The 22,449-nt window shown below is 41.4% G+C and overlaps 1 protein-coding gene across 1 annotated transcript; it reads right to left on the reverse strand.

The window, feature by feature from the left end:
• Nucleotides 1–7,899: 7,899 nt before the first annotated feature.
• On the reverse strand, nt 7,900–9,396 carry foxd7 (forkhead box D7). The gene has a single exon (XM_061711833.1). The coding sequence runs from the start codon at nt 9,153–9,155 to the stop codon at nt 8,172–8,174; it is 984 nt and encodes a 327-aa protein (XP_061567817.1). The 5' UTR covers nt 9,156–9,396; the 3' UTR covers nt 7,900–8,171.
• Between the last annotated feature and the right edge of the window lie 13,053 nt (nt 9,397–22,449).

Consider the following 22,449-nt stretch of genomic DNA (forward strand, 5'->3'; position numbering starts at 1 on the left):
CGGCGAGGAAGGGCTCCGTATGAGGTGACAAATCACCGCCTGGTATTTTCATTCTCTTTCGTATAGGGTGGGATTTTCGTTTTAACTTCTCTCCACGATGTGGTTGGTCCATAACTCGGAGCATTAATATAAAAAGGGGGTCTTTTTCTTGTTTCTTATAAAGCGTGAGGTTTGGCATGCCCACTTAATCTGCTTCCCCCCAGAGCCAGTCCATGTTTTTTCCATTCTGGCACCCTTTTCTACTCCCTTTTAAAATCCATTTCCAAGTTGTAATATGCCACTGCAGACGTTATTGAGAGGAGAAAACCTAAATGTAATGGTGGGGGGGTGGGAGGGGGGGTGTAAGGAGAGAAAGTGCAGACAGAAACAAAGAGGGTACAGGCTGTGTGAGAGGTTTTCAGCTGGCTGCTTTTCATACATACCCTCCTCTTCGGGGTGATGGCTGGTGTGGAAGGCAGACCACTCTGTCTTCCTGAGAGATCAGACGGAGCAGACGGGCCGCAGCCAGGTTGGGGTTACTGACTCTCATTAGGCCGTACACCGACTGCCAGGCCACGGACTGCGCGAGTGTAATAAGAGCCTGCACAATTTTAGCCTGACCTCTCTCTGACACATATTGGCCCTGAAGTTAATTGTGCTTCCTGCTCCCCTTTTGATTAAATGACATAGAGTTTTAAGTCTTTGTTTGTATGGCTAATGGCTCTCATTTAGAGCAATAAGTGGTTTAGGGCCTGCTGTGGGTGACATCACACACTCGCTGACTTTGATCTCAGGACTGTAAAAGGAGAGCATTTCTCTTGTTGGGTGGAGGACTTCTACCTGCGGTGCATACCACACACACACACACACACACACACACACACATTCTGACGTTCATGCAGGCACGTGTTTCTGCACAGAGCGTCCTGTAGAAGGGATGTTGGTTATGCCAACCTCGGCATGCAGGGCAAGGGCATGCGGCCGCCAGCTGGAGAGCAGCAGGGCACGAGGAAGACTGGAAATGGAGGCTGCTTTGATGGCTTTGATGGTAAAATAGAGGATGCAACATGAATGAGATGTAAAACATTTCCCATGTTGTTTTTGTTAAATAAAAAAAAAAAAAAGGTTGGATATAAACGTTTCTAATTACATGTACGAAGTAACTGAAAACAACGGCCTATTTAAAGAAAAAACAAGTGTTATCTTTCACTAAAACTTAAATCCAGAATCTTTGAGACAGAAAAACAAGTCAAAACCTCTAAACTGTATTTACTTATCTTTCATTTGTTGAGAGACGCTTTTACAAGTTGTTGCTTTTGCCTCTTTTGCTTTGTGAAGTCTACAGGTCTCCTGCCAGCACTGATTATTAGTTACGAAGGAACGGAGCGAATGATACCTGAAATAAATGTACATTTGCAGCAGAAACCTAAACCTTGATGTCAACATTCAGAAGGACGCAAAGTCTCACACAAAACTAATTATAGAACACTTTAAAGAAAACCTTTTCTTGTATCTTTTATTATAACAAGCGCTTCTCTTCGGGATTGACTACTTTTTTTCCATCCATCCATCCATTATCTATACCCGCTTTATCCTTTGCAGGGTCACGGGGTCACTTTTTTTCTTCATATATAAAATAATAAACAATATTTTATTAATGATGCATTGCTAAAGAGCTGGCATTATTCTGATCAATTCAAACAGGCGACCAGGTCAGTGTTTTATTTGCAGCTAAAACAAGTTCGGTCAAAACCAGGATGACGTCCACAGGTACGATGACCATTGCTACACTTTTGCTCTACAAGACAATGCTATTCTTACTATAACACATTATCTTACAGGCTAAATTACATGCTTAAAATTCAGAAGTGCAAATGGGTTAAAGCAAGAGCTGATTGCATCGCTTGTTGTTTTGTTAGTGGTTAATCAGCATTATTGTGGTCATAGCGTGTAAAGCGACATTAGACTGTGAGTTAATCAGGCAACTCAGGGCCGAGCAGGGTAACGATGTCACGTGTGCAGCTAAAATAAGTCCACTTGTAGTCTCGCGTACGTGATAACTTTCACTACATCACAGAGAACGGCTGTTTATGTGCTATTTGTGCATTTTCGGCGGTTAAAAGACGTGGATGCCATCATGGCAAATAATGTGAGGCTGCTGTTTTGCAACTTTGGAGCAGAGGTTTGCCTTGTGTGTATATCTTCATCGACAGCTGTTGTTACAGCTGTTCTGCCTTACCTTCTCGCTACACCAAGTTCACTCTGTACTCTTTGGCAGTATTCAGAGTGAGGTATGGTAATGACTGACAAATCAGATGTGGGCGGGACACGAGTGGAGAGTGCAGTGAACACAGAGCTGCATCAGAACACAAAGGTAGTGTGTTATTAATTACTATTATCATTTGGATATTGACAGTTGGGTTAAGAAATCAGTCTTGATCTATCCCCGTTCATCTTTCCAAATCCTATTGAAAATCCACCGGATTAAGTTTTCAGCAGTGGAAACTTTCTTGGCTTTAGTTGAAGAAACCAATTTTTATGATGCCACAAACTGAAGTTATCAGTCAGGATCAGGGTCATTCTGAAGCGCTATCCGTGCCGTTTTCATCATCCACTTCAGTCCTCTCAGACCGCCCTCGTTTAGTTTCTCCTCAGAAACACATCTTGAAAGCATCTCAACGGTTTTACAAAAGTGAAACTTCGAGATAACATTACAAAGTGTTAAAGCAGGGATTTCAGGATCTTCGGGGATAACCGTTTAGTCGCTGAAATTTTTACGTCCTTTTGATTATAACCCTCCTAATGCTCGGAGAAAGATCTCTGGGCCTAACCGCAGTGAGAAAGAAACTGAAAACCATCACCCTTTTTTATTTTTCATGAAATGAAAAATGTATTTCAGCAGACTTAGGTCATATAAAATTTTACTGCAGGTGGCTCTTTAACATATATAAAAAAGGGTGCCAATATGGGTGGGTCCGGGTGTGCTTTGTACTCTGCATATAAATATATGAATTCCAATATATGTAATCTTTGATTTATTTCTTGCTCAATAGCTTTTAACTATTTATCAAAAGATTGTTACACAAGTTTGGTTTCTAGCTTTAATTTACATTAAGTTTTGAGGAAGTTCTTGTGTCTTTGTTTACAAATCAGCAGCAATTGAATCCGTCCAGCAGTGATGATCTGAAATTCCTCTGAACCTCGGCTGACGTTGACAAATCACAGTTGGAGAGTTTGAGGACGAATATAATATCTAAGAGGTTTACCGTGCTGTAGTTTGATTTATTTGGAAGTTATTATAACGCTGAGTTAAAGACGTTGTTGACATATTTTTGGACCGGCAGCATCAGTTCATTTACTGAGAGTTTATTTAGTTTTTTTTTCTTTCTTTCTACCTTTTCCGTCTTGATTTGATTCCCCCCACAGCATCCAGCTGTAGACCTCTACTCTCCCTCTGTTTTCTCCCACTCCCATCCAGCGCGTGGCTGAGGTGTGAGATCATTCTCTTTCTGGGTGGCTTTCCTGCTATACGTCACTGTCATCGGTTGGCACCGAGGCTTGGGGGGGGGTCCCTTTTCCAAAAAACGCAGCACACTCCGCTTCACCACCCTGAGCATAATAAATTCCTGGGCACGAGCGTGGAGAGGGGTGTACCTGCGGGGCAGTGTATTTTACTGAGCTTGGCGGAGTAACACATGTACCGACAAGCGGCGGGGGGAAGAGGAGAGGGAGGGGGGCGCAGAAGAACGGGTGGAAGATTTATAATTGAATAACTCCCTAAAGCAGGGCAGCGAGCGCCGACCCTGCCAGGAAAAGCAAACGCCAGGGAGCAAGTGAGGCCTGTGGAAGTCAGCCATTAAAGTGAGAGGAGAGAAAACCTCGGCTGTGAGTCGCCTCACAAGCAAGGTGTGAGATTTACTAATGATAACTGAAAAACCACATCACCTCAGGACGTTGTGCGGCGAGCTCAGACTCCGACGTTACGTAAAGCTGCTGATGAAACAGCAGAAGCGACAAAAATCCGACTGAGTTTCTCTTTAAAAATCTGACTGATTTTGATGCAACGTCTTGGTTTTTCTATAAAAGTAATCCCAAGGGACTTTAAAGTTGACTTCATTCTGGCCAGTGCAAAGTGTAAAGTATGATTCCAGGTTTCTAAATAAAGTATATTTAAACTATTAAAGGTGACGTAGTACCACACATGAGAAAGTGTTGTTTTGATCCCGTTACCCAAGTGTGACCCAGAAAATACTGTGAACACACTGGCACATGATGAAATACACGCAGTATGGTTACGGTGAGACTTTTCTTTTCTTTTAACTGATGAATTATATGTTCAACAGCCTCAAACCTCAAACAGAAAATATATATTTAATGGGAATTAATATCAAATATGCATTTCAAACAGCATAGTCACACTGTTTTTCCTGCCCTTGCTGAACTTGCAGGATCCGTCCCCGAGTGCTCCAGTCTCCCCACTCTCCCCACTCTCCCCACTCTCCCCACTCTCCCCACTCTCCCCACTCTCCCCACTCTCCCCACTCTCCCCTCTCCGCCGTGGAAGAAAAAGGAGTGAAAACAGCGAGGCGGGTCGCTCCACCAATGAGTTTATCTTGCCTGTTTGGCTTGGCGCTCGTAAGTGGAGAATGGAAGCATGGTACAGCAGCACTGTTCGGCATGAATGGAGGCCTGACTGAATCGACTCACTTTTCCCAGAGCAATGACCTCCACATCAGAGATATGAGCTGTACACTCACTCATAACCCGTCCTCCGTGTGGAACGGAGCGGAAACGCTGCAGCGTTGCAACATGGCATGCCCCACTGACGCGCTGTCACATAAATGTACATTCATCACGTCCAACTTGCGTGATGAATCATGGTAACGTGACATTGATTTAAATTCTGTGTGGCAGCACATTGAGTGTGAAACTTAAGCCCCTTGTTGCAAACTCTTGAGTACTTTTGCAGATTACGTTTAATTTAACATCGAGGGCACTGGGACCTCACGGAAGATCAAAACGTTTGGTGGGGAAAAAAAGGAAAATGATGGTGGTAATTATTTTAAAAAGAGGTTTTTACTTCTATTACAAGACCCAATAAGCTGTGTTGCGCTTAATGACGCACAAAGGGAAAGGAAAAGTAAGAAGACTATGCACTGCACTGGCAGCTCTAACATCCTCCAGGATGGAAAACCAATGTGCAGTTAAAACGATACAGACACTGATTCACACACACACGCGCGCGCTAGGGGTGTCTAACTTGCTTATTTTATCAGGTGCACTGACTACATCTCCCCCCAGAAAATGACCCTGACTCCCCTCTCTGGCTGTCAATCAGTCTCTGCTGCAGTGTTTGTCCGCTTCAGTAATTTCTTCTCCTCCGCTCCCACCAGCAGTTAAAGCTCATCACATTTAAAAACAAATACAAACAATAAAAACGTTCTCCTGATGCGTTAAGTTACACCTAACCATGGTATTAATCCACATTGATGTCTACCAAACCCACATTTATCAACATTTCTATCATGTGCTACTCTACAAATACACATCCAGCTCAGAGTAAATCATCACAAGCGTAAAGCACAGAAGCTGCTGGAAATGAAATCTGACTTCCAATCAGATAAATTCCAACTGGAAAGCAAGACTGCTGTGGTAAACGATATGAATCTGGTGTTTGAACCACAGCCCCAGGATTAGGAAGACAAAATTTACACATTCGGTTGTCAGAGATAAAAAAATAAAATGGAAAAATCTCAATTCAGAATGATTTCAGTTTGGGCATCCAAACACATTTCTCCAGCCAGAATGCAAAATCTTCTTTATTGAGAAAAGATAACAGCTCAGTATCAGGTAACAATCCTTTTACTTGTTGAAATTGCTCATCAAATGCTAAAGTAAAGGAGCTTCATGTTTAAATGTGGTCCCTGAGCCCTGTCCCAGATCTTCAGCGCTGCAATCCATCTAAACCAGAATCTGAATACAATTAAATAAATACTTCCATGCTCTGAAACCTAAAATTATTTTACTGCTGTCATTCTCACTGTGGAGCAGAACTCTGTGGACTTAAATGAAAAAGAGGAAAAATAAATGTAGCTGAATGGAGAGATGAGTGCAGTTTTTTTTTATTTTCTTAGATTTTTTTATCACTGATTAATTCAGTGTGTGTCTGCTTAAACAAAATAATTAATTCTTTGTTTCACTTTCTGATTATGGTTAATTTAATCACCCTCGGTTTGTTTCAGATTTAAACACTGGGTTTGAAACTGGAAAAATGAAGAATGTTAAGATAAAATAAGCCAAAACACACATGTGTAGCTCTAGTGAAATACAGTACTGTGCGAAAGCCTTCGGCACCCCAGTCTTATTGTTCAGCAAAGCTTTAAATACATCCAAGTTTCTTTTTCACTCAGTTTAAAATAGAAAATAAAGGAAAAGCTCTCCTAAACTTGAATACAATTGAATCTTACATCTTTAAAAATAATTACATCTGTGGTTGATCCTGAGGGAGGTTACACTAAACACACATGTAGTCATTTTGTTCTAGACATTGTGCGGTTTATATTTGTGTACATTTTATCTTGAGGTCGACTGATTTGGGTTTTCTTGTGGCCATTATTATAAAAATGCTCAGTGATGTTAACCATTTCTACTTCTCTCTAATATTATCTCTGAAAAACGATATACCAAATAACCTTTTTCCCTTTGTACAGTGCAAAATATATCCCTGTATATTCCCTTTGTACAGTGGTATATATATATATATATATATATATATATATATATATATATATATATATACCGTACAAAGGGGATAATACTCTTAGCCAGACAAACTAATTTGGAGTTATAATTCTTATTTCTATTTGTTCATTATATATATATATATATATATATATATATATATATATATATATATATATATATATATATATATATATATAGGCTATATATATATATATATATATATATATATATATATATATATATATATATATATATATATATTTATATATATAGATATAGATATGTGAAACAAAATTATGGGAAATTGAAAAGGCCTCTTCAGTGGGGGCTTTAGGATGATTGGAGCGGAAAGCGGGTGATTATTTAACGCAAAAACGTGTTCGACAGATTTTCTCGCGGGAACGAGACGTGCGTGTGGCCCAGGAAAATAAGGCAATTAGAGGGAGGTATATTTTCAGGGTGACGGTGATTAAAACAGCACTCTCAAGCCCGATACATTACATTTAGCAGACACTTTTATCCAAAACGACTCACAACAGAGGAATACAGGTACTCACTCGGGACTCACATCCTTCCTGTTTCACTGTGAAAGATGCGCTGACACTGGAGCTGACTTTGGCCTTGACGCCAGTCTCTCCATTCACGCAATTTGTTGCTTAAAAAAAAAAACTAAAAAAAACAAACAAACAAAACAAAACAACAAAAACAAACAAAAACGTATGAATATTATGTGAATACGTCATTATATCAAAATTCAACCAAAAGAACATTCTGATTCTAAATCAATCTCCATGGGTGAATTATTTGCTTTGCGTTGTTTTGAATTTTATCAACTCTTACATATACAGAAGAAACATGTTACAAGTGCAGTTTAAAGGCCCATAAGACAATTCAATTTCATTATCAATTAGATATCATTTCCTTCATTGTTTTTAGATACCAGCGTTTCTTTGTGTGTTTTTGAATAAGAAAATGACGATAACTGTTTTGTTACAATTATTAATCGATCTAGGGACTAAAGGGTGCTATTTATTCAGCCACACATACACAGAATCCACAGAGGAGTGATTAAAAGTCGGATACCATCATATGTACAACAAAAAGGTCCTTTGGCTTTCAATAATCCTACAAGAATAAATACAAAATTCAATTTTCCCAAACAGTTTTAACGCAGGGTTTAAATATTCAGCTTTATTTCTTTTCCATAAAAAAAGAAAGAATAGGAAACTCGTTAATTAAATATTCAAACAAAAGATGATAATTCATGATGAAAAAGCGGACGAGCCATAAGTGTGTGAAGGAGGGAGACTTTTCCTAACTTATCTAACATTCTTAAAAACATTTTCTTCCACTCGTGGGGGATACCGTGAAAAGCTGCTTTAAATGTCTCTGTTACCTGAGAAAACGCGAGTAAAAAAAGTATGTTTTTCCCCTTTCTTTTACTGTGATTATTCATTGTTATTGCTGATGTGTTTGGCAGGGTCCCCGGTGCCACGCTGAGTCTGTACTTTCTGGTACTCCTGCTGTAAACTGAGGAAGTGCGGAGACGCGCCGGGGTGGAAGAGCGCCGGGGACACGTAGGCAGCGCCGGAGGTGAGCGGGGGGGAGTACGCGGCGCAGCCGGCCGGGGAGAAGCCGTCCAGGCCGGGCTGGGACTGCAGGAAGGCTTTGGCCGTGAGGGCGCTGCGCGAGAAGAAGCTGGACAGGGCCGGGAGGATGCTGCTGACAGGTGGGATGGTGACGGGGGCGCAGGGCGACGGAGCGTGGTGGTGCAGGTACGGGTACAGCTCCAGCCCCGGCAGGTGAACGGCGGCGCCGCCGAGGCCGTAGGCGCCGTGCGTAAAGCCGTGCAGCGCGCCGGGATCCAGGTGCTGCTCCTTCAGCGGCTCGAAGCGGAAATGCTGCCGCTTGAAGCGCTTCCTCCGCCGCAGAAAACTCCCGTTCTCGAACATGTCGGAGGAGTTGGGGTCCAGCGTCCAGTAGTTCCCCTTGCCGGGGTTTCCCGGCTCTCTGGGCATCTTTACGAAGCAGTCATTGAGCGACAGATTGTGCCTGATGGAGTTCTGCCAGGCGGGGAACTTCTCCCGGTAGTAAGCGAAGCGGTGGCTGATGAAGTCGCAGATCTCGCTGAGGGTGAGGCGTTTCTTCGGGCTCTGCAGAATGGCCATGGTTATCAGAGCGATGTAGGAATACGGAGGCTTCACGGACGTGGTGCTTTTGCTTTTAGCCGGGGTGTGACACACCGGCGGAGGACTGGAGGAGTCCCGGTCCTTATTAATCTGGCTGCTGGAAGTCTCCGCGCTGCTGCGCTCCTGCTCGCTCCGACACTCGTCCGGAGGCAGGAGCTGCTCCTCTCTGCTGTCTCTCAGTCCTTCCCCCACCACGTCGATATCAATATCCTCCATGACAATTTCTTCCAAACCTAATGTCATAGTAGATTTCCGACTGTTAAGCCAAGACCACCTGGCAACAGGTGGGTGAGTGACAGCTCTTCTCTGAGATAAGATGAAAACACGACTTTCACACACGACCCATTTCCGTTAACACACACAAAAAGTACAAATCCGATCGAAATCCCACTCCTGCCTCTAAAACAAAAACACACCCTGCAGACCGCGACGCATCACCGAGCCGTGCGCTTTATTTTGGTGCCTCCGAGCGCAAAAAGAGAGGTCTGCGAGAGATTGTGCGTAAAGCGTAAAAGTGTGCGCGTCCTTAGAGATGTCCAGCATCATCTGGAACCACTGTTGCTTTCCTGCGGGTCGGGTGGATGTGATGTCACGATGGAAAGGCTCCTGACCAATGAAAGTGACGCAGCGCAGCGGAGTGAGAAGGCCTACACCCGCCACCCAGCTCACCCGCATCACCGGCGCATCCGTGCCAAGTGGACGCGGAGATCCGTCGAGGAAATCAAAGATGACTAAATTTAGAGAAGAATAAGCAGACTTCCTCGGAGAGTTGTTCCGTGGGGTTCACTGTAAATATTCCATTGAATTGCCTTTTATATTTTTATTTTCCAGAGATTAACTCTTCACTCATGTTTAGAAAAGAAATCGGGAGACTTTCACGTGTACACAAACGGTGGGAATTAAGAACATCGTTTTGGTTTTTTAATGAATGTATTTTTTATCTATTTTTTGTCAATCCCTAAATCAGAGATATGAATCTATTTTCAGACTAAATAGACAGATGGAAAAAAACCGTATTCAAAATATTCACGTTTGGGGAAAAGTAACAATTAAAGAAAACTGGAAAAAGTATAGACATTTTACGATATCCTAACTGGCTTTGGTGACACCAGATCACACGTTTAGAAATCAAAGAGCCAGTGGGAAAATCCCCAAACACGTCTCTAACGTGAGGCTGGGATTTACAGCGTAATCCACCCCCCACCCCTATCCCCCCCAAAGGCTCTAGCAGTCGCATTTATACACACTTGACTCACAATTATACGTTTTCAGACCTGCAACAACAGACAAAAATGGAACAACGGATTCAGGGCTGCAGTGAAAATAATAATTTGTCACCAACATTGGGGCTTCACTGAATAAACTGGTAAAAACGGACTTCTACTTAAGCCTCTTCTCCTTGAGACGCATCGCCACCATATGTGGAACGAAGTAAGAAATAATATTTGATCTTCAGTCTTTATGAGCTGAGTAGAAACTTTACACCCTCTGTTCTCTATTTTTGCACAAACCTATCATAGGCTGTGATAACTCTGACAGATTATCTGCTTACATAAGTGGCCGACTGCTGATATTGGGATGAAAGTATAGATTTTCTCGTGCTCAGACATAAAAGAGAAGTGAGGAGAGGAGGGCGCTTTTGGTATTGTAAAGAGGCCTCTGGTTGTTTGTGTTTAATGATGGAGCCCTTTGTTGGGGATTCCCACATTTCCTGCCTGTAATCGTATTGATACCCCGGGGTAAGAGGGGGTCTGGGTCCGGACTGGGTGGCCTATATACGGTACCAGCAAGGCTGCAGATGATTTCCCAAATTCATCACGCACGTCCTAAGATTGGAAACAGGCCCGTGCGCTCTGTGTGGTTTCAATAAAGGCGCGAGAAGGAGCGTCAAATCACTGCAAAAGCTGGAGGTATATGGCTCTCAGCTTCTGGGGTGCAGTGATGGGGATTGACGGCGGACAAGACAATCCGCACCATATTACCCTGCTGCTGCTAAGTGTTTCCTGATGTGACATTTACAAAAGAGACCTCTTAAAATTATCGTTATTATTTAAGATAATTTCAGAAAAAAAAACACAAAGTCATAAAAGATATGCAACATTAAATGTGGAATGGAGTCTGCGGAACTTTTTAGTTTTATGAATTGGTTAAAAATGTGGAAACGCTCAAATCAGCAAGGCCTCTCTTTTATCTTTGATCCAGACACTTCACACACACATTTTAACAATCGCCAATGTTCTGCCTCACACAAACCGACCTTTGTGGAGATCTTATTTGCTCTGTATCGCAGATGGGAGAGGTGGGAGCCACCAAGGACTCGGTGTAATCACATCATTTGGCAGGAACTCCACCGGCCTGGGGGATATACCAGATCACTCTGGATAAATGAAAGCCGCACGCATGGTCCCAAACAGGGCCAGATGAAGCTGTCATGGGCTACTTCAGTTGAATATTTTGTTATCTCACTGAAAACTTCAAGTTCTTGAGAGTTAAAAAAAAAAATCGAGGGTATTTTTCATTGGAGGATATTAAACCCGTTTCAAAGAGCGGAGCTTGTTTCCTCTTAACGAACACCTCTCTCATCTTGATTCCCTTAAAATCTTGGCAGACCGGTGAACATTAATATAACGTGTAATTTAAGGTATCATGAATCATAACTGCATGAAACAAAGTCAGGCGAGTCGCTGAGCCAAACCCATGTCTGAAACACACACCATTTAGGGGAGGATATGTGTAAATTTCACAAGCCGAAGTGCTCATTAACACAATATTTATGGGCTGACAAACGGCTCCATAACATGCAAAGTGATGCAACCTGTGTTTTGCATCTCATCATTTCAATGTACTCTTGTCTTCAAGTACTTTGCTCAGTCATTATGGTGTTGTTTGGAGCCATTTACGAGGAGGAACAGCTTTTCTCCTGTGCAATAAATCACGGGCCGGTGGTACCCTGAGTAAGTGGCGACCTCTGGTGGTGGAAAGGGGGAACGCTATCGAGTTGTTTCGTTTACTGATTTTTTAAAGCATGTCTTAACCCTCTAATATTTTATTTTATTTTGAACCTCTTACGCGTTTCAGTAGCAACTGGGCCCGTTTTTGTAGTTATTTTAGGCTTACACAAAGGCCATACACCAATAGACCCATCGTTTTCCTTTTCTATTTATTTTTCATAGCAAACATAAATGATAGGCTACGTTTTGATAGCGTAAAATGATACAATGAACTTACTCTTTGTCACGTGACTCCTCCGTCTTTGCCCATTCAGTTCTAACCTTTGTCTTCCTCTTCATTGTATCGCTGCCTTCATCTAATTGTTTTCACATTTTGACAGTTAAGTATGTAAAAGGACAGTTTGACCGAAACATAACAAGAGCAATGTAACTATGTAGGAGAAAAAACAATCCAACACACCTTTTAACTCTAGTGTCCCATACGACATCTATTGCATTTAAAATTATTATTTTTTGATAAGCCCATCAAGGCAAAGTTTTGGGGCGGCTTTAATAGTTTAGGTTAAAATTCTAAAATTATTAACAAATATTATTAACTTACAATTTAACGTTGTCCATTATAATTACAGCAGTTCAGAATTGCTACAGTCGATAATTGCAGTAAATGAAGCATTTGGCTATTTGCTATCCTGAGAGCAATGCATGCTGGGAATTATGTGTCTTAACCAACAGTGGCTGCTTAACAAGGCTAAACATCGGCCTATAAGGGATACTCACAACCTCTCATGTAGAAGTGGTTTCTAAAGAAAGACAACATTAAAAAAATAGAATTCTTCATGTAGAAAAACAACTTTCATCAGTGTTTGATTTAAAAGAAGAGACTCTATAATACATAAAATCACTCCTTTATGTTAAATGTGGTCACTCTTCACAAACCTAGGGAGCACAGGCGTAATCCAATAAAATAAACCACGGTTACATCGTAGGTTCTGGAGCAGGTTCTGGGTGTTGAGCATTACTTCCTTGTTAACAATCAGTAGAGAAAATATCAACACTAATATCAATAATAAAACTTCTGCATTTCCAGCTTTCAAGCGAAACTGGTTGCTGCCAGAAATAAACTGATCTGGAGTTCTAAGTCTGACTTTCCACCTCACAAACAACATGACTCAGATGGAATATTTTATATTGTGCTTCCAGATTTGTAGTTGTTTTTATTTCAAGTGTGCCAGAGGCTTTTTAAAGTATACAGGACTGTCTCAGAAAATTTGAATATTGTGATTTTCTGTAATGCAATTACAAAAACAAAAATGTCATACATTCTGGATTCATTACAAATCAACTGAAATATTGCAATATTAAAATAATAAAAGGCTTGCAATATTTCAGTTGATTTGTAATGAATCCAGAATGTATGACATTTTTGTTTTTTTAATTGCATTATAGAAAATAAAGAACTTTATCACAATATTCTAATTTTCTGAGACAGTCCTGTATGTCTACTTTAGCATGTGTGTTATTACCTGGCAAAAAGAACTAGATAGTAGGTAACACATGCTAAGATTGCACATTAACCACTTGTGTCTTGATATGCTGAAAAGTAAGCTGACAGGTAAATAACCTGAAATGAAAATGATGATGTCTTATAATGAGAAATATACTTTTTTCGAGTCAAGATATAAAAGTATGGCTCTTGATGGGCTTAAGGAAGAGAGATCAATTGAAATACTTCTTCAACCTCTCCACTAGAGGGCGCAGTCACAGCAGAAATAGTTATTAACATTTCCGCAGCAACCATCAGTTGCTCCATCAAGTCAAGTAAAACTGTGCTGACAAATTACTTTCACAAATGCACTTATAAAGTTGAGGACTTCAATTATGCTCCTCTGGTTTGGAGACGTCTTTCCAACATCTTTAGTGCCGTTAAGTGAAGTGAAGGCTGTTAGTGAAGAACTTTGTCAGAATGTATCTGAAACCCTTTGACCTTCATGAGCGTTTTTGTGCCATGAGTTGGAAAACTTAGCACGCCGAGCCAAACGCCTGCGCAACTGCAGGACTAAAATCTCCATTATCCTATTCTATTGGGACTGACAGCGGCGGTTTGTCAGCTGGGTCGTGTTCATCCTCGTGTTGCATTGAGAGGCGGGCCTGAGGATGGAAGGAATGCAGATGTTGTGTTGTAAAGCACAACGTGTACCATGTTGACCGACTGTCGGGGGTCAGGGTTCGAGCTGTGGCGACAAGCGAGCTATCAGACCGTAATAAGAAAGTCCCAGGGGAGCGTTTGCTTGGTTTGTCCTGCACGCATGGCTTGCTGCACCGTCCGTGCCCGCTGAGATAGAGTGATACATTGGTGAAGGGTGACACACAAGAGCTTTGATTGAGGTTTTCCTGTTTCTCCCTCTTGCGCTGCAACATGGGATGCTAATCTCTTGCTGTCACCGTCTTGACTGGCCTCGCTTTGACAGCATGTTTCAGCTTGTTGTGAAAGGGACACCAAAGGCATTTCACCGGAAAATAGACGTGGCATGAAAATGGTTTCGTATCCGCAAAAAGTTTCCAGGACATGGAGCTTAAAAAAGACGGCCAGGGTTTCAAGAGCAGGGGTCTGTGATGTCTGATGGTATTGTGTCTAAGCAATGATACGCTAGAATCCAGCGGATAAACAAACCCAACTGATCTGCAGCCAACGGCCTTTCACGAGGACTTCCAAAGTTTGGATGTCAGAACTCTGAAAGGTCAGTGGGAGCGGACCACCTGGTTTTGGTAATGCCTTAAAAACATAAGCACAAAGTGGTTTGCTTAGACAGAAACCTGGCAGGGCCGGGCTTCTCCATTTATACTATGTGCTCAATTTTCCAAACAGCTTCAAGAAAGAGAAGAAACAATAGAGGGAAAATTTAAATCTGCAGTCTGAATGCGTGTGTGTTTCGCTGTAAAAAAATGAGGTTTTCATTTCTTTAAAACCACATGTGAAGCGAGGTTGTTGCAGCAACTGTGAAGCTGCGGTGTGGCATTAAAGGGACGCAGTAAATTATTATCTGACATCTGAAGCAAGTGGTCGGGTGGCTGACCCTGACGTGAATGTGCGTGGACATGGCCTGCACGACAACTGGCCCTGGAGTCCGACCCCTGGGGGTGGGGGGGCTGTGTGAGGAGTTAGAGGTCACGCGGCTACATTTAGGGTCACGTCTGGCTCTAGACAGGGGGCCACCATAGTCCATGAAGACCCTCCGACAGAGAGACTCATCTGCCCGAGGCAATAGGTATTTCCTTATTTAGTCTTCTTTTAAACCAATGACTGTTTTATTTCAAGTAAAATGAGCAATTTTAATCTTGTTTGTCCTTGATTTAAGACGCTCATGATCTTCACCTGTGACACCAGTGCTGACAGGTACATTCCTTGGATGGCATCCCATCAGGACTCGCGGATGCTTTGCTGGCCCGTGACCTTTCTGCCGCCCCTGGACAGCCCGGGAAGTAGGGATGGGCGGTATGGACTAAAAATTTTATCACAATAATTTCTGGCATTTATCCCGATAACGATAAAAATGATGATAAAAAAAAATACCAATTCAACTCCACCTTTTTAACTATAAATCTATCACCACATTCAGTCTTTGGAGCCCCCAAAACACTGCTCTAAAAGAATACTAAATGCTACTAAAGTACACCAATTAAATTGAATTATTAAAAACCAATTAAATTAGTACACCTGTACTGCAAAACTGTAATGACTCAAATGAAACAAGTTTGAAATGTAAGAACAGATTCAACATTTATTCAAACTGTATGGCGTAAACAGTGGGATAACAGTGCAAACAGCAAAAGTACCATTGCCCTTCAAGTTTTCCTAGCTTATAAAATCACAAAGTAGAAAAAAATACAACCTGATTAATAAAGAAACAGGACAAATAAATAAAAGTTCACTGGAAATAAAATCCTATCAGTGATTACCTCTTCTAAAAAATCCTCTTCTATATAAATATAAAATGTGCAAATTAACCTGTGGTTGGAACATGCCACAAATTAGAGACTATTGACATTTTTTTTCATAATAGTCAAACGTTTTATCAAAATGTAACAACCATTTCCTTCTGTTTTTGCAGACTCTGCACATAATAGATGATGTTTGCTCCTCGTCTCTCTTTAGAAATCCAAACCAGTTCCAGATAACGGAGCTGGAGCCTCGTTTAACGACGAGCTCCTCGCTCTCAGATCCGCCTTCCGCCATGTTTGTTACACAAAAACATCATCAACGGGAATTTATCCTTTTTACCGCGAGATGACAAATTCTTACCGTGGGGAATTTTTTTGACGGTAAATCGTGAACGGTAAAATATCGCCCATTCCTACCGGGAAGCACAGATGGCTTGTGGATGGATTGAGGTGCCGGTTTATTTGCGTTCGATTCATCTGAGGTTCAAGTTGTGTCCACTCTGCTGGTTCTTTCAGCAGATCCCGTATTTTTATTGGAATGAGGCTGTTTGTGCTGGAAATGCATGGGAGGCGCGGGATGACATATTGCGACAGGTTCTAGTTTTCCTCTCAGCTGTCGGGTGAGTTAGCAGGGAGTTTTCCACCAACGCTTCTTCCCTGGCTGGTGGGATCTGCTGTCGGAGTTAACCATCACTGATCAATAACTGCGTTGTATTAATTCGTACCCAAAGTGTAATATTCTAATTTGAACTTCCTGTAAACTACCGTGACCTTTATTTCAGGAGTCTGACGACAAATCAGTGCTATCTCGCCGCTGGTCGGTGAGGGTATCCACAGCATGCTGACAGACCCACAGCAGCTTCCCTTGCTGCTTCCTGGGGTTGATGGGAAATCCAGGTCACCTGCCCACTCAGCCTCTTACGCAAACCACTAAAACCGGCGTGTGCTCGCCCACGTCCACATGAGCACACACGCTTTAGCACGATCACCTGTAAAAAAACATACCCACAAATGCAGTATATATATATATATATATATATATATATATATATATATATACATATATATATGTACAGTATATATAAATATCTATAAAAGTTCTTGAGCAGTAGCTTTGCCTGGAACCAGTTACACAAAGGCCATACACTAGTAGACCCATCGTTTTCCTTTTCTATTCATTTTTCATAGCAACGTTTTGATAGCGTAAAATGATACAACAATTTTACTCTTTGTCATGTGACTCCTCCGTCTTTTCCCATTCAGCTCTAACCTTTGTCTTCCTCTTCATTGTATCGCTGCCTTCATCTAATTGTTTTCACGTATGTAAAAGGACAGTTTGACCGAAACATAACAAGAGCAATGTAACTATGTAGGAGAAAAAACAATCCAACACACCTTTTAACTCTAGTGTCCCATACGACATCTATTGCATTTAAAATTATTATTTTTTGATAAGCCCATAAGTCAAGGCAAAGCTTTTGGGCCGCTTTAATAGTTTAGGTTAAAATTCTAAAATTATTAACAAATTTTATTAACTTACAATTTAACGTTCATTATAATTACAGGAGTTCAGAATTGCTGCACAATCCATAATTTAAGTAAATTAAACATTTGGCTATTTGCTCCCGTGAGAGCAATGCATGCTGGGAATTACGTGTCTTAACCAAAAGTGGCTGCTTAACAATGTTAAACATCGGCCTATAAGGGATAGTCACAACCTCTCATGTAGAAGTGGTTTCTAAAGAAAGACAACATTAAAAAAATAGAATTCTTCATGTAGAAAAACAACTTATATCATTGTTTGATTTAAAAGAAGAGACTCTATAATACATACAAATATCTATAAAAGTTCTTGCTTATTTGAGCAGCAGCTTTGCCTGGAACCAGTCGGAGCACCAACCCATCCCTCTGGCGCAGTAATCTCGGTAACAGTGACAAAAGCCAAACAGGTTCTGACTAGCCCTGTGTGCGGGCATAATGACTTCATATTGTTTACAAGAGAAAAATCATTTATCACCGACGCGATGGCTTATTGATCGTCGGCTTCACGGAAGGAATGCCTCTCCTTTTGTGTGTGTGGGAAAAAACGATGAGCCAGGATATAATAAAAGCCAAAGATATGCCAGTTATGAAGAGCGCATTTCCCAAAGGCCCCAGCGTCCAAGTTTTGTTGTTCCCTGTCCAACAAGCAGATGAGCCAAGGAAAACAAGAATGAAAGAGAAGAATGTTTATCCTCCCAGTCTTTTGGGCCTCTGCCCTCCGAGCTGGGAAGCAGTCAAAAACATTTCTTCTTCTTCAAGGATAAACCCCTTATTGTGATTGGCTTTACTTGTCAGTTTCACGCTAAAACAAGGACGAATTTGGGAGCGTGGGAGTGATTTATTATACGCCTCCTCCAGCAGCAACGAGCACCCTTGAGTTGGGAGCTGTGGAAGAAGTTTTGTGAAGTCAGAACCTGTAAGAGCCTGTGAGCGTTTGCTGCAAGCATGCAGACGCTGCATGCACCTCTCTGCTGGTAGCCCTGACATTTGTCCACCACTTGCTGCTCTTCACTTTTCACAGAGGGAGATCGTGGCTCCTGCCACAAATATCAGTTTGGATTAAATGCGTCTAATCTCGACAGAGCTGTTCTTTTTCTTATGTGGCACCCTTCTTTATCAGCCATGACTGGTCCTTATCTCTAAAGGTTTTGCTCCACACCCTATCAGTCACTGCAACCTGTGTGATGCAGTGCCAACCCCCCCCCTTGCTGCTCCGCGTCCACCTGAAACTCGTCAGATGTGAAGCACGCTGATGTTGTTCCACCGCCAACAGCAACCCTCAGACCCGGGTCCCGGGATCTCTGCTGATGGCTGCGTTAAAAACCTTTTCTTTTTTTTTTTTTAAATATTTATAATTTTTATTTTTCAAAATGAAGACAGGGACAATAAATAAAATAAAAAAAAAAAAAACAAACTTTTCTCTTCTTTCAGTGATGACGTGTCTGATGACCCTACTCTCACCTGCTTCATTGGTTGGGAAATAGAGGTTTAACAATACATGCATGGAATTGTCCGTTGTCAGTTTTAAGAAATGGAATAAACATTCTTTGAAAATAAAAAAAAAAATAAAAAAAAATGTTCTTAATGAGGATCTAAATTAAATGCATGTCCCAGTCCAAATACCTTATAATTGTACGATACAGTCCACTTTATCTGTTTCACTATTTCAAATCCTTTTGTTGTTTTTCATTAACACATACATTTTGGTACAATTTATAATTTTGGACTCTTTTCTTGAGTCACTGAAAAGTAATATTGAAAACATTAACAGTAAATGTTGCCAATAGTTGTGTAGTTTTGTTTGTGGTATTCATGGTTAAACAAATGATAACTAAACTGCAAAGGTGTCATCCCCTGTGAGAGGGAACTCAGTGTCTGCAGCCGTGGTAACGGCACAACCGAGTCTTCATGCCGTCATCGTCACGTTAACAACTATAACACTAATGTGACGATGTTCAGCAAAGCAAGTTTATTTCTATAGCACACTTCTGCGACAAGGTGAGCAGGTTAACAGTTACCGTCTTCATCATCACAGGTCTAAGTAGATCTGTCTGTCCTGTCAGTACCTGAGTACAGTACATACTTGTATTCATGATTTACAGTGCTCGCTACTGTTTCCATGTCAGCCTCCCTGTGATGGACGATGACCTGTCCTGCCCCCCATCTCTTTCAAGTGTCACAGTGACTCCAGTCCTGACAAGGCTGAGCAGGTTCAACCAAACGTTCAAAACCAGTCACAGGATTGTTGGATAGACCGTGGCGCTATCACAGGAACCCTTAAGCCTCCGCTGACACCTTGAACAATCCTGGACTGTGTGATGTTTTAGGCACACCCCCGTCTTGTTCTTTTAAAATCAAGACTTTGATGACATCCATATTTACTTTCAGTTCTTTTATTATACGAAAAGAAAACAGAGGAACTTGACTCACTCACACCTAAATAGTAAGAGCCGGTCCTGCTTTAACAGAGTTACACGCGTCTTTGGCTTGTAGTCATTGAGCTTCAAAACTGGGACAGGATTTGTTTTATTTTTAATATTATCACCGTATTTAAATTTGTAATAAAGAAACTGAAAAACAAATATGGGTGATCGTTTAGGCTTTAATAAAGCAATGAGACAAAGTATCCTGCACAGAGCCGCTCAATGGTGCAGTGGGTTAAGCAGGGGGCTCATACAGGACTGTCTCAGAAAATTAGAATATTGTGATAAAGTTCTTTATTTTCTGTAATGCAATTTAAAAAAAAACATTTCATACATTCTGGATTCATTACAAATCAACTGAAATATTGCAAGCCTTTTATTATTTTAATATTGCTGATTATGGTTTACAGTTTAAGATTAAGATTCCCAGAATATTCAAATTTTTTGAGATAGGATATTTGAGTTTTCTTAAGCTGTAAACCATGATCAGCAATATTAAAATAATAAAAGGCTTGCAATATTTCAGTTGATTTGTAATGAATCCAGAATGTATGACATTTTTGTTTTTGTAATTGCATTACAGAAAATAAAGAACTTTATCACAATATTCAAATTTTCTGAGACAGTCCTGTATGAGCCCCCTGCTTAACCCACCGCGCCACCGAGCGGCTCCGTGCAGGATATTTTGTCTCATTGCTTTATTAAAGCCTAAACGATCACCAATATTTGTTTTTCAGTTTCTTCTTTTCTTTCAGAAAATCACAATATTCTAATTTTCTGAGACAGTCCTGTATACTGAGGCTACAGTCCTCCTGCAGTGGATGCAGGTTCAAATCCCGGCCTGCACACCTTTGCTGCATGTCATCCCCATTCTCTCTCTCTCTACCCCCTTCCTGTCTGTATACTTTGAATAAAGGGCCACTAGAGCCCAAAAAAATCTTTAAATAAAAAAGGGTCCTGCCCTGTGTTGAGTGTAACAGCTATGGTGAGATCATGCATACATCAACATACACCAGCAGGTTCCTCAGCGCAGGTTTTGTTGCATTAGTGTGCCACGGGTCAACAGTACGTGTTCTGCAGTATCAGCGTCAGCTCCGGCGTACCCGGAGCTAGTTTAAGGATGATGGATGGGCACTTAAAAAGTATTTACCCCAGGAAAATACTCATGTATGCTTAATTTAATGTGTTGACAGGTTGGGTTCTGTTAGGAAACTGACTTTTGGAGTCTTTATTTTTAAAATAAATGATCCAAAACCATCAACTGACAGGTGCTGACATCTTTGAGGCAGAAAAAAATGAATCTTTTAATTGAAATGTAATGGTTTACATTAAATCTTTCAAACAGGGGTTGGGTATCACCTCGTATACCTCGTTCCCTCTGCGATACGTGTTTGCATTACAATAAAGAATCAGAATCAGCTTGATTGGCCAAGTTTGAACATGCCAGACAGAGAATTTGACTCCGGTTATTTCGCTCACTGTACCCAGATTTAAATAGTAGCAAACAGTAAAGATTCTGATTAGAAGAGGATTCCTTTCGACATTCTGGATCATAGATGCGCTTTGATTTGATCATATTAGGTTTAAGTAGTGTCACTCTCATGAACTCTCATTTACCTCTGACCTTGTGATGTGTTTGAACGTTCCAACGTGTTTACTGCCGGAGCAAATGCTGACAATAAAGGTGGGACCTGAGCTGCAATAAATCATCTTACCGTGATGTGTGAGGCTGCTTGGTCTCTTGCAGATTTGAATGGATTTTATCAACCAGCTTTAAGCTGTAAGTGAAGGAAATCGTAAATCACAGGCCAGGCTGCTCTAGCATGACCAGCTCATACGTCTGCTCGGGGAGAGACTTTAACACGCATGTGGCCACACGCGCGTAACTTAAAGGAAGTCTGAGGTTTTAGCCGCCTGTGCTCTTTGTGCCTGGCAGAAAGGCATTAATCCGCCACACATCGCAGCAACTACATGAGATCTCCATCTCTTCTGCTGAATTCTTTCTTGGAGGCTTTCTGAAAAGCGAGGCGCCTGACTTTATCAAAGGAGTCATGTCAAATGGAAGTAAAACGGCTACGAGTTCAAATAAAATAAATCTGTTTGAAGTGGCCGTGGCTGGAGCTCCGCCCCGTCAATATAAAGCATTTGCTCTGAACACGGCTCAGTGGCATGTGAGTGATGTTTAAATCTCAGAGGTGCGTTTCAGGGCGGAAGCTCTGTCTTACCTCACTCTCAAGGATATGTTGAAACGGTGCAAATTTAGCCAGTGAGGTTTTTCAAGAATGTCCATCTGTTTGTCCACAGGCAGGCATCAAACACCGGGCCGAGCCACAACAGAGAGCAGCACACACCGGTGATAATAGTGAGGAAACGCTGGGCTGCAGAGGCCTGATAACTGAGAGGGCTGATCAGTGAACAGTTCCAGCCGGTGGACTTAACGTGTCATCTTCATCAACATTTCTCTGAACTTCTTTACCCTTTATCTGCATTATTAGTCAGCTCTATGCACAGCTTTGTACCATTGAGCCTCTAAGACAGGGGTGTCAAACTCATTTTGCTTGGCGGGCCGGATTTGACCAATTTTTTTCTTGCGGGCCGCACGCTTAAAATAACAAAAACGGTGCGAAATTTTTTCTTCTAATTCTTTTTTTTACTATTGTTGTCTAATCCAATATCAGTTTA

Source organism: Cololabis saira, chromosome 21, assembly GCF_033807715.1.
Source record: "Cololabis saira isolate AMF1-May2022 chromosome 21, fColSai1.1, whole genome shotgun sequence".
Taxonomy (NCBI): domain Eukaryota; kingdom Metazoa; phylum Chordata; class Actinopteri; order Beloniformes; family Belonidae; genus Cololabis; species Cololabis saira.